This window comes from Dothidotthia symphoricarpi (genome assembly GCF_010015815.1).
Source record: "Dothidotthia symphoricarpi CBS 119687 unplaced genomic scaffold P153scaffold_23, whole genome shotgun sequence".
Lineage (NCBI taxonomy): Eukaryota > Fungi > Ascomycota > Dothideomycetes > Pleosporales > Dothidotthiaceae > Dothidotthia > Dothidotthia symphoricarpi.
Window position 1 is genome coordinate 383,519 of NW_022985030.1, and position 12,617 is coordinate 396,135.

General features: G+C 50.3%; 3 protein-coding genes across 3 annotated transcripts; 2 read left to right on the forward strand and 1 right to left on the reverse strand.

Annotated features, from left to right (window-relative positions):
- Positions 1–9: 9 nt before the first annotated feature.
- On the forward strand, positions 10–1,824 carry P153DRAFT_401080 (FAD dependent oxidoreductase). Its single transcript, XM_033671884.1, has 6 exons — positions 10–186; positions 244–381; positions 438–541; positions 598–701; positions 754–1,132; positions 1,188–1,824. Exons 1-6 carry the CDS (start codon positions 119–121, stop codon positions 1,529–1,531), a joined length of 1,137 nt encoding a protein of 378 aa, XP_033518858.1. The 5' UTR covers positions 10–118; the 3' UTR covers positions 1,532–1,824.
- Positions 1,825–1,922: 98 nt separating this feature from the next.
- P153DRAFT_370888 (uncharacterized protein) lies at positions 1,923–2,993 on the reverse strand. The gene has a single exon (XM_033669134.1). The coding sequence runs from the start codon at positions 2,944–2,946 to the stop codon at positions 2,119–2,121; it is 828 nt and encodes a 275-aa protein (XP_033518859.1). The 5' UTR covers positions 2,947–2,993; the 3' UTR covers positions 1,923–2,118.
- Positions 2,994–4,357: 1,364 nt separating this feature from the next.
- P153DRAFT_401082 (acetyl-CoA synthetase-like protein) lies at positions 4,358–12,280 on the forward strand (the record flags this gene model as incomplete). The annotated part of the gene is made up of 4 exons (XM_033671885.1): positions 4,358–4,806; positions 4,858–5,104; positions 5,186–12,013; positions 12,072–12,280. The coding sequence occupies 4 exons, from the start codon at positions 4,358–4,360 to the stop codon at positions 12,228–12,230; spliced, it is 7,683 nt and encodes a 2,560-aa protein (XP_033518860.1). The 3' UTR covers positions 12,231–12,280.
- Between the last annotated feature and the right edge of the window lie 337 nt (positions 12,281–12,617).

Genomic DNA, 12,617 nt, shown 5'->3' on the forward strand with positions numbered 1-12,617 from the left:
CTACCCACCCCGGACGCCATCTGGTCAGCGCTCTCAACCGCCTGCGCATTTACATAATACCGCAGCACGCGCTGAAACTAGATGTGCATCTTATGCCCTCATCATTGACATCGAAGACATGTTGCAAGTGAAGGAAGGCTCGCTCGCTTCCCGGAGTGCATCTCCACGGGATGTTGTAGTAGTAGGGTAGGCAAAACTGATCTGATCTCAATCCGAGTCTTTATTGACATATTACGCATAAAGAGGCGGTGTTATTGGTCTCACTACTGCGCTCGTTCTGTCCCGCGACCAGTCCCTTCGCGTGACGCTCGTTGCAAAACATCTACCGGGCGATTCCAGTCCCCATTATACCTCTCCATGGGCAGGTGCTAATTTTCTACCGTAAGTCGACAGCTTTTAAGAATGAGCAGTTGCGAGAACTAACATCCAATGTCCAGCTTCTCTGCTACCGGTACTAAAGAGCATCGGTGGGAGCGCGATACATGGCCTGCACTTGCTGCCTTGGCTACAGACTGTCCGGACACCGGCATACACTTTCAGGGTAAACGCCATACAGTTTGATAGAGGTCGTCTCACAGCATAGTGACATTCGTCTAGACACGATACTTTACACGAGGCGCAAAGACTGTGTTGACGCCACAGCCTCAGTCCAATGCGGACTGCACTCGCCAGAACCATGGTTCAAGGATCTCCTGCCAAATGCAAGTAATCTTCCCACATTGTGTTTTTCATCTCAGCTTACCGTGGGCTCAGTTTAGAATTGATTACACAACCGTCGCCAACTCGCCAGAAGTCATGTTCACGACACACTTCACAAGTGTCTGTATCAACCCAGCCCTCTATCTACCCTGGCTGCTCGGCCAGTGCTTGAGACATGGCGTCCAGGTCAAACGCGCATCTCTTCATCACATTCTTGATGCCGCAAAACTGCACCATACTGGACTGACAGCTGATGTTGTAATCAATTGTACGGGCTTGGGAGCCGCACAACTCCACGGCGTACGTGACTCGACAGTCGTGCCTGTGCGCGGTCAGACGATTCTTGTCAATTCTGATCCTGGCTGTATGATTGGAGTATCTGGTTCGGATGAAGGCCCCGAAGAGCTGACCTACGTCATGAAACGCGCAGGGGGTAGGTTTCGTTGCGGCCTGAGACTGGCGTGAACTAGTTCTAACGTGTTTTGCAGGAGGGGGGACTGTCCTTGGCGGATCATATCATAGAGCACTGGCCAAGCCCGAGGCAGATTCGGGCCTCGCGGCGCGTATTTTGCGTCGATGCGTCTCCTACTGTCCTCAGCTTGCGCAAAAGCTTCAAGAGCAAGGCACCTTGGACACTCTTTCCCACAGGGTAGGCTTCAGACCATGCCGGACAGCCGGCCCAAGGGTGGAGCAGGAGCGTATTGGCAACATCAATATAGTCCACAATTATGGTCATGGTGGTTTCGGGTATCAGACGAGCTATGCATGCGCATACGACGTTGCAAAGATGGTACACGCCATGGCTGCGTCCCGGCCGCTGGCAAAGCTGTAGACTTGATTACTGAGTGGTATTTCGAAGATTATGACACAAAAGAGGCGTTTTAAGAAGGTCTATACGACGATGAATAATCGAAACTATTGCTATGCAAAGTATCCTGGTTGGGTACGACTTTGCAGACAATCAAAGATCCTCGCCCTGACCAGTAGATGAGTTCTACCTTATAAGTCCTGCTGCAATGCTATTGGGGTTGTTGTCAAGATGTTCATCAGCGCTCACGCAAGTCGTTCTCTCTCAATAGATTGCACAGGCATTTCGTGAGTCTCTTCTCAGCGTGATAAGCCGATACTGTGTCTTCAAAGTAAACAGAGTGCAGTGAATTTGATCTCGATCTGTAGAGATGAGATTTTTTCCAGTCATCTATAGATATTGTATTGACATTCTTCGTATATGGTGAGATGTTTCATCTCGTACGCCATCTTTTTTGGCTGTGAACCTGCACATCTCGCCGTTCCAATCTCATCACTCTCACTCATGAGCTCACAGAATGATGGAAGCTCGCCCATGCTATGCTACTATCCATTGCGCCAGCTAGCCTCCCCTCACGATCCAATTCTTGGGTTGAGAAGAAGGAGAAGCGCTCAGCTCCAGTCGCCCGTAGTTGGCCGTCCCTTGACAATGGTCTTGCTGGTCGCCATCTGGCAGAACGTCTCCCACATGCCCTGTGACTCCACAGTCGTGTTCTTGTACTCGGGGTTCTGAGCCATGAGCAACTCGTGCACCACAGGGAGCTTGTGAAAAGGGACTTGCGCATGCAAGTGGTGCACGGCGTGGTAGCCGTCATTGTGCGGGTGCTGGAACCAGCGGTGCAGGAAGCCCAGGTTGTTGCGTGACGTGGCAAAGGACGAGTTCAGGTCCATGCCAATGTGCTCGCTCGCCTCGGCCCAGTAGCGTGTTGTGGAGAGCACGGAAAAGAGCGGCACCACATAGTAGAGGGCAAAGAACGACCAGGAGTTGGTCCACGTGACGAGGCCGAGTACCGTCGCCCAGTAGAGTGACTTGCTAACGCGCACACTCTTGCTGGTCCAGAAGTCGGCAAATATGGTGGTCAAGTATTCGTAGACGAGATATCCGCTTGCTGGTACGCCTGCGAGATAATAGATTGGTGCATCTCTGATGTTGTGCAGCCCTAGCTCGTGAAGTCTGATGATATCTGGGTCTTTTTCTGGGTCACCAAGGTGCTTGTGATGAACCAGATGTGACGCTCGGTAGTCACACACAATGCGAAATACCGGGAAGGCGTAGAGTGGTTCGAGCATTGTGTGTGTTTGTGGGCTGGCGAAGAGGTTGTTGTGGGAAGCTTCATGAACAAGGTTCTCGAAACCACGAAGACGGGAAGAGATGGCAAGGACGGCAACAGCGCGCACCAAGACCAAGGCAAGTACGTTTTCTGTGAAATGAGGAGCCATGATCTCACTCGTCGCAATAGCCAAGCTGATAGTGGCATAATTGGCGGTGATGGTAAGGAGAGACACGACCGTGTCGCGAGTCCGGTGGTCTTTTGCAATGGCCAATGCGTCCTCCAGAGCAGTAGATTTGGCGACTAGTGGAGCAGCAGCTACTGATATCCGCGGCCTAGTGGCCGTTAATGTCACCGTAGAAGACATAATGTGAAAAGGATGAAAAAAAAAGACGAGAAGCAATTCTATGCGGAAAAGCTCCCTGGATTTGCTTTTGTAAGATGTCTAGGCCTTTGTGGGTAGTAAATAAATAACTTAATCAATGTATACACGTCTGAAGCCATACTACCTCTTTCTAAATGACGGCGTGTTTGGCTCTTGCCGTAACGCTACTCGGCGACTACCAGATTGAACTCCGCGCCGGAATTTGCATTAGTTTTCGGAGTAAGCATCCTTTACATACCGTCAGCCAGAATTTCTTTAGCTCCAGAAGACCATGCTACCTTCAGAGGCTCAGGGCGGTAGGGATTAACACAGTTGTCAACAAGCAATTAAGTAGGGCTTAGAAACCGCGACTTGGCTTGCTTGTTGCCTATTCGAGCCTAGTAGTTACTTACCGTAGATTTATCTGTTACCTTGTTGGGTTAGCGGCTGGTTTTAAGCAACAGATTGACTTGCTTGTTAACATCTGCAGGGATTAAGTCGTGAGCATCCTTCGCGCCGGACTTTGCATTAGTTTTCGGAGTAAGCATTCTTTACAGACTGTCAGCCAGGATTTATTTAGCTCCGGAAGAGCATGCTACCTTCAGAAGCTTAGGGCGGTAGGGATTAAGTCGTAAGCATGGCGGTAAGCAATTGCGAACAGTCTTGTAGATAAATTGCAACTCTGTAAATTGCACATTGCCACACAGTTGTGTTGCATGACTTAACATTCGGAAATATCATATCTATTTCGTAAAATAACGTAGGTCATTATCTAGGCTGACATTTTTGTCTTATAAGTATTATCATGTAGCGAGAGTCCACAAGTAAAGCCATCTACAAGCTTTGCCAAGGATTGCAGATCTACAAGAGCACGATATGCGGCTTGCGGGATGTCAGGGACAAGATCTGCACTCGGACTGCCGGGCGCTAATGTAGGTGAGACCATGTGGCGAGCTTTACATGCAACTAGAGACAGCTCCGAGCCGCCACTTGCTCATACGCCTAGCAAGGGCAAGGGCTTCACGATGATTACACCGGCATTCCATTTGGAAATGGGGCTGAACAGCCGCATCACAGGCTTCGGGCTGCTTATTTGAATATCAGCGGCTCTCTTTCTTCCAGCGCTGCCAAAAATACTCAAAGTTTCTCATTGATTCTGCTCATCTCTCCATTGTATTAGACAGCAATTGTTCTGTACATCCATTGAACTTTTGCAATGGCTCCCATTACTACTGCAGCACTGTCTTTGGACAGTGCTTGGGCCTTCACACCAAAGCCCTACGATGTACCTCACTCGTCATCTGGTGTGACCATCCTGGATCTATTCTTTCAAGAGGCACAGAGCAGACCTAGGGCTCCAGCGGCATGCTCTGCCCAAGACACGCTCTCGTATAGTCAATTGGACGACTACTCTACCAGACTGGCTTACCACTTGCTAAGTCTGGGGATAGAACGCGAGAGTCTCATCTCATGTCGCCAACACAAGTCTGTCTGGGCTATCGTCTCCTTCTTGGCCATTCTTAAGGCAGGAGCAGCATTTGTACCCGTAGATCCTTCTTACCCGCAAAGTCGTGTTGAAGAAATCATCCAACAGACTGACGCACAGTTGATCATCGAATCTGGCTGCGAAACGATGCACACCCCCGCCACGACACTACGGCTGGGGTCAGACTTTATCAGGAGTCTTCCAAAGAAATCAAGTGCTAATTTAAGAAGCATTTCTGCTTCTCAACTGGCCTATGTATATTTTACGAGTGGCTCCACTGGAAAACCCAAGGGTGTCATGATTGAGCATCGAGCTTTGTCCACGAGTCTGTTGGCTCATGGAAGACGAATGGGCATGTGTACCTCCTCAAGGGTACTTCAGGCTACCTCATATACTTTTGATCCATCGATGACTGAGATTTTTGCGACACTGATTTTCGGCGGCTGCATCTGCATACCTAGCAACCACACAGAACTGGTAGGTTCGATAAATCACCTCAGGGTTAGTATCTCCTGGCCTGACAATGTCAATGACGCTTTCTAACTTCTTTTCTAATAGGCTAATTGGGCCTTTTTCACTCCTTCTGTCATATCCTTGATCTCACCTGATCAAGTACCGACCTTGAAAACCGTGTCGGTCGGTGGAGAGGCTCTAACGCAGGACTGCGTGGATCAATGGGCTGACAAGGTTCAACTATTCAACAGTTACGGTCCTACCGAGGCTACCATTTTCTGCTTGATTGCTGAAGTCCAACCGGATTCATCACGATCTAACATTGGCTATGCCACGGGCTGCCGACCTTGGGTCGTCGACCAATCTGATCACCACCAACTGGTTGGAGCCGGTGAGCTTGGTGAGCTTGTCATTGAAGGCGACATTCTTGCACGTGGCTATCTCGGCGACAAGAAGAAAACTGCCGGAGCTTTCCTCGAAGATGCTGCATGGGCTTCACAGACTGGCTTGGCCCGCAGATTCTACAAAACTGGTGATCTGGCACGTTTCAACGAAGACGGGTCTATATCTTGCCTAGGTAGGAAGGACAGGCAAATCAAGATCCGTGGCCAAAGAGTTGAACTCGGTGAAATCGAGTCACGAATCAAAAGATATTGTGGTAAATCAGCAAGTGCGGTCGTCGTGGATCAAATCGCCAGGAACGAACAACAAGAAGCCAAGATACTGGCAGCATTTCTGGTATTAGATCATGGCGTCCTTCAGAAGTGCCACGGTACCTCGAAATCCACCCAAGACATTCTCTCCAGCTTCTGCAAAGACATTCAAAGCTCTCTATTCTCAAAACTACCCTCATACATGGTTCCAAACGCTTTCATCCCCCTTGAGGAGCTTCCCAGGAACAGTTCTGGAAAAGTCGACAGATCTGCCTTGCACGAGCTGGCGGAAGCAGAGCTGGAAAAGCGACTTTTAGAGAGCTCGACACCTCCCACAGCATCCTCCAATGTCACTTGCATCACACCTATGCAAAAGACTCTGCAGCTTCAATGGTCGAAGCTTCTATCTGTCCATTCACAAGCTTTGGGAGTCGAGTCCAACTTTATTCAGCTAGGAGGAAACTCTCTTCTCGCCATAAAGTTGGTGGCGGGCCTCCGTAAAGATGGAGTCTGCTTGACCACAAAAGATGTTCTCCAAGCATCCAGTCTTGCCGAGATGGCAGATGCAGCTACATTTGTGGAAACCAAAGATATTGCCAGATCAGCCCAACGCGTTTCGGAGCTATCCTCTGTCGAGCTCATAGATTCGGCAGCCAAGCAGTGCAACGTCAACCATGGAGCGATCCAACAGCTTCATTATTGCACTTCTTTCCAAGAGAGTCTGGCAGCGGCGATGGTAACGAGACCTGGCTCATACATGGCCCAGTATGTTTCCGAGCTACCAGTCGATGTTGACATTGAACTCTTCAAATCCAGCTGGATCACTGTATACAAGTCGTTCCCGATACTGCGCACTCGCTTCACGCAACCGGGAATCCGAGAGACACTTCAGGCGGTTGTTGATGAGCACCTGGTATGGCGAACAACCCGAAATCTTCGTCAACTTCTGTTGGAAGACTCACAGGACCACATGACAATCGGCAAACCCCTTTCAAGGCTTGCCTTGGTGTACGAGAACGGCCGGCAATTGTTTGTTTGGACTTTACATCACGCCCTGTACGATGCGTGGTCTTTGCAAATATGCTTGGAGAATGTCGCAAAGCTCTACAAAGGCATGGACTTGGGAAGAAATACTGAGATGTCTTTTGAAAATTTTATCGACTTTTCGCGGGTGGCCTCAGAAGATGTCAGATCCCAGGCATTTTGGTCACAAGCACTGAAGGATTGCTGCGCTCCTCAATTCCCGAGACTGCCAACAGCTGGTTATAAACCGACTCATTCCGATAAACTGGATGTTGAGCTGGTAATCCCTGCCCGTCCAGCTATCGGCATTACAATACCGACATTGATCAGAGCAGCGTGGGCTTTGGCTGTCAGTCAGTACACCGGATCTGAAGATGTGGTCTTCGGTGCAGTCATGAGTGGCAGAAACGCTTCAGTCCCTTATGTGGACGAAATGGTGGGACCTACCTTGGCCACCGTTCCAGTCCGCATACCTGTCAATCTGTCTTCAACCATTGCTTCGTTCTTGCAGCATGTTCAAAAAGGAGCCTCTGGTTCTACACCTCATGAGCACTTTGGACTCAATAACATCAGCCAGACGTGTGAAGGCGCAAAGACTGCTTGTCAGTTTCAGACAATGCTCGTCATTCAACTGAAGCCTGAAGCCGAAGCGCGAGAACAAGATTCTCTGTTCGGAGACCTTGTCGAGGTTGAGAACAGAGATTCTCATTGCCTAGCTCTAGAATGTGTTTGGGCAGGTGACAACCTAATCATGGAAGCAAGATTCGATGAAAACACAATTTCAGCGACAAAAATGGAACGCATACTTCACCTGTGGAAACACTTGGTGCTTCAATTGGCAGTCGCGAGTGACGCCCATCTATTAAGCACCATCGACACGGTCAGTAGCAAGGACAAGAGCAGCCTAAACCTCTGGAACAGCTCAGAGCCAACGCCTGTACCTGGCCTCGCTCACGATCGCGTCGCGTTCTGGTCCAGCCAACAGCCCAATAACCCTGCCGTTTGCTCTTGGGATGGAGCTCTTACCTACGCTGAGCTTGATGAGCTTTCAAGCCGACTGGCTAAGTTTCTCGTGGAGCTCAACCCTGGTACTGTCATTTGCCTGCATCTGATCAAAGGACTGCCACTCATCATTTCCATTGTCGCAATTATGAAGTCAGGGCGTGCATTTCTTCCGCTCGATATTGATGCACCTCCAGAACGCATCCAAAGCATACTCAGTCAATTGAAACGACCCCTAGTCTTGGCATCAAACATGGAAATGTTTCATACCACGGCAAAGGCGAGTGCAGTTACCATGAGCCTCCCTCTCATCAGAGCTCTACCCTCAGTTGAGGCGTCATGGAAGTTTCCTAAGGTGGGACCTCGAGACCTGGCCTATCTGATCATGACCTCGGGCTCTACAGGTAAACCGAAGGGCGTCATGATCGAGCATTGCTCTTTGATAACCAGCGTTGAATATCACGGCAGATTCTATGGTCTCCATACAGGATCTAGAGTACTTCAGTTTGCATCCATTGCTTTTGATGCCGCTGTCGGAGATGTGGTGGCATCATTTGTCCACGGTGGTTGTCTCGTGGTTCCGAACCAAGCTACTCGCATGGAGCGCCTGATGGAGTTTATCAATGAGAAAAAGGTAACCTGGTCGTTCTTCACACCTTCCACTCTTCGACTATTTCAGCCCTCTGATGTGCCTACCTTGCAAACGATTGTGGTAGGAGGAGAAGCTATTGCACCAGAGATGGCAAAGCTTTGGGCGGGCTCCCTTCATTTGATTAACGGGTATGGGCCTAGCGAGACCACCATTGCTTGTACTGCCGCATCCGTTGCTCGAGATGGGTCCAACCAAGGCTCTATCGGACGCGGTCTTGGTTGTCTCACGTGGATTGTGGACCCCAACGATCACGACCGGTTGGTGCCGATTGGTGCAGTTGGAGAACTGGTCATCCAGGGCGAGATCGTCGGTAGGGGATATCTGAACGAGCCCGAGAAAACTTCCGCGGTTTTCATCTCCAATCCGAAATGGGCACAAACCTCAACCCAAGGGTGCGGTCGCATGTATAAGACTGGAGATCTTGTCAAGTACGATGATGTAGGCTGCCTCATCTACATCGGCCGGAAAGACAACCAGGTGAAACTCCGCGGCCAGCGATTGGAGCTGGGCGAAGTTGAACATCATCTGGAGACATCGGCAAGTGGACGGCACGGTCTCTGCTTTGTGCTAAAACAGGGACCACTGGCAAACCGTTTGGTGGCTGTGGTCGGCCCAGACTCATTAGTACCTTCGGCGAGTTTCCATCCTGAAGTTGAGGATAGTGAGACTATCTGCGACCTCGCCAGAAATACCAAGGAAAGTCTAGCAAGAGCATTGCCTCGTTACATGGTTCCGGACTGCCTCACTCTCCTGAAACACATGCCAGTTACCACCTCCGGCAAACTTGACCGCAAGGTCATCGCAGCCTGGATTGCGGGCTTGAGTGAAGATGGAGCAGCACTCTTCTCCACCGGTGACAAAATCAATGATGCTCCAAAGCCAGCAATAACGCGAATGGAGGTTCTGTTGCAGGAAGTGTGGGCTAGTGTGCTCGGTCTCTCACCTACAAAGGTGGGGATCAACCGCTCCTTCCACTCCCTCGGCGGAGACTCTATTACAGCAATGCAAGCACTGGCTCGCAGTCGCAACTTGGGTTTCGAATTCACGGTGAAGGACGTTTTGCAAGGTCATACTATTGAGGCGCTTGCACTCAGCGCCCGACAGATTGAAATCTCAAGCGAGACCTTGAAGGAAGAGACCACAGAGCGCGCATTCGCTCTTTCTCCAATTCAACAGCTTTATGCTACGCTTGCCCCGCCGCAGCACAAACATCATTTCAACCAGAGTATCCAAGTGAAATTGGCAAGAATAATCAGCATTAGTCAACTACGACAATCTCTGGAAGCAGTTGTTACTCGCCACTCCATGCTTCGCGCCAAGTTCGACTTATCAAGTCCTAAACTTGCAACTCAAAGGATTAGCCGGAGCACCGAGAATGCGTTCCAGGCCTTGGAGTCCACTTTGAGTCATCCTGGAGATTTGCTTGACCTAGTCCAGACAAGTCAGAGAAGCCTTGACATTGCTAAAGGTCCAATCATGCGAGCAGATCTTGTTTCAGGTCTCGACGGCACTCAGACTCTGTTCATGGTTGCCCATCACCTAGTTGTCGACATTGTGTCATGGCGTCTGATTCTTGAAGACTTGGAGGCGGCGCTAAGCGGTGGGGCTCTATCTTCGCTCCCGCCACTGCCCTTTCAGACTTGGTGCGAGGACAAAGTTTCACACGCAGTGTCCGATCGCCACTTTCCGCCTACAAATTACGCCTACTGGGACATTGACCGTGACAATCTCACTTATGAAGACTCTAGCAGAGCCGGGTTTGTACTTGATCGTGACTTGACCAGTCTCTGCCTGGGGTCAAGTCACGATAGCATGAGAACTAAACCAGCAGATCTTTTCATCGCTGCATTGGCATTGTCATTCAAGAGAACATTCACGGATCGTCAAACTCCTGCAGTGTGTGTCGAAGGCCACGGTAGAGAAGCTCGTGCAGCTGGTCTGAACCCTTCGAGCACGGTCGGATGGTTCACCAACATTGTCCCTGTTCAGGTCGACGTTCTTGCAGACCATGATCCAGTCGATTTTGTGCGCAGAATCAAGGACTCGAAGATCAGCGCAGAGAAGGACTGCATCGACTTCCTCGCAGCACAACTTTCGTCCAAAGATGTGGCGATTGATGTACCGGAGCTCACCTTCAACTTCACCGGCGTCCAGCAGCAATCAAACAATGACAAATCTCTCCTGTCAATCGTAACAAACGGCTTCGGCGACCAGTATGACATGAGCACAAACATGCCGCGCTTTGCTATTTTTGACGTTGCTTCATATGTTAAAGACGGCCAACTGGAGTTTGAGTGGCTCTTCCCGAGGTCCATGAGAAACTCGGACATGGTGAGCACGTGGATTTCAAACTGCAAGCACGACCTGCAGTTCTTAGCAACTGCCATGAGCAAGAGTCCTATTCGTCAGACCATCTCCGACTTTCCTCTTATGAGTGTGGACTACGATGATCTGGCGCGAATGGAGATTGTGCTCAGGTCCAAGGGAATCAGCTTCACAGGAGAGAGCTCCGCGAAAGTAGTGAGCGTCTTTCCAGCAAGCCCGACTCAGAACGCAATTCTTCTTGGGCAGCAACATCATGACTGCTATTGGAGACCCAGACTCGTCTTCGAAACTCAAGTGAATGGACCTGGAGATCTGGTCGTGGAAAAACTGGCCACAGCATGGCAAACAGTAGTGTCTGCTAATCCGATCTTGCGAACAATTACGATCGCTGACATGAAAAACTCCAATTCTTTCCTCAATGTGGTCTTGGATCGGTATGAGAGAGCTGTAGAAGTTGGATCGAGCGCCTGGGCAGAGAATCCCCTGGACCTTCCACGCACTACATGGCAAGAGGGGGAGCCACAGCACAGACTGACCATCTTCCAACGCACAGCAACGTCAGCTACTTGCTGCCTCGAGATCAGTCATGCGCTGATAGACCACGGCTCGATGCCAATGATCTTTGACGCCTTCTCGCAGAACTACGGTGGGTCTGCCACGAAGAAACTGGTGGGTCCTTTTGCCGACTTTGTTGAGGGACTGCAGCACCTTCCTTTTGCGGAGAGTGTACAATATTGGAACACCTATCTGGCCGATGTGCAACCATGTCGACTGTCAACTGACAATAGTCGTGAAGTCGCTAAGAAGGAGATCTTCTCAGCCCCTGTTGACATGGTCGAGTTCTCTGAAGAGCTTCTTCACATTACGCAAAAGTCTGGTGTCACTCTGGCCACCATATTCCGGGCTGCATGGGCGTTTGTGCTTAGCGAGGCCACGGGCAAGGACGACGTTCTATTTGGATACATATTGGCGGGCCGGGACGCACCCATTGACAATATCGAGCAAATTGTTGGGCCTGTTCTAAACATTGCTGCCTGCCGGCTCTCTCCTGCCGCCCACGGCACGGCGAAGCTGCTGGAGGCAGTGCAAGACGACCTGCTGCAGAGTCTACCACACCAGCACCATCTAATGACAGCACTGAGCAACAAATCTTCAGAGAGCATGTCTAGCTCGTCTGCTTGGTTTGACTCTGTCGTCAATTTTCGCAGGCATTCAAAGGAGGCGGCGAGCTCATCCCCTTTATCGTTTGCAGAACGTCCCAGTGACGACCCCTTTGAGGTAAGGATAGCCACATGCTCATCATTTGGAAGCAAAATAACTAACTGTCAATTTCTAGTATCCCATAGTTCTCGAGGTTGATCACTACGAACGCAGCGGGGTAATTGCAAGCCTTACTTGCTGGACCGACAAGGTTAGCGACGAGGCTGCAGGTCAGCTCAGCAAAAGTCTTTCTACAGCGACGAGGCGTATCCTGGAAGGTATCATCAGTGGATAATGTTGAGAGCAATTCTTCAGCGAATACATTTTCGTGTAACTATAAGCGTGGCCAATGATGATGTGTCGAGACGTATTTTTGCCACGGCAGTACAGGGTTGCATCGCAGAAGCCTAACCTAGAGCCTGCTGAGCAGAGCAGGGCTACCGTACAACGTACGGTGGGTGTATTTTCAATGTGGATCTGGGAGGGGGTGGCTGGACGCTGCACCTCTTATTCGTTACATGCAGTAACGTAAGCAGGTTGGTTTGGCCGCAAGCAATCTTGGCTGTGGCTGCTGGCTTGCATATGCAGGCTCCACATTGAAAATACACCCACCCACGCGTGTGCCAAAAATGGCCGCACACCAGAACTCTCTCCGCTACAAATTCACGATTACATATCTTCT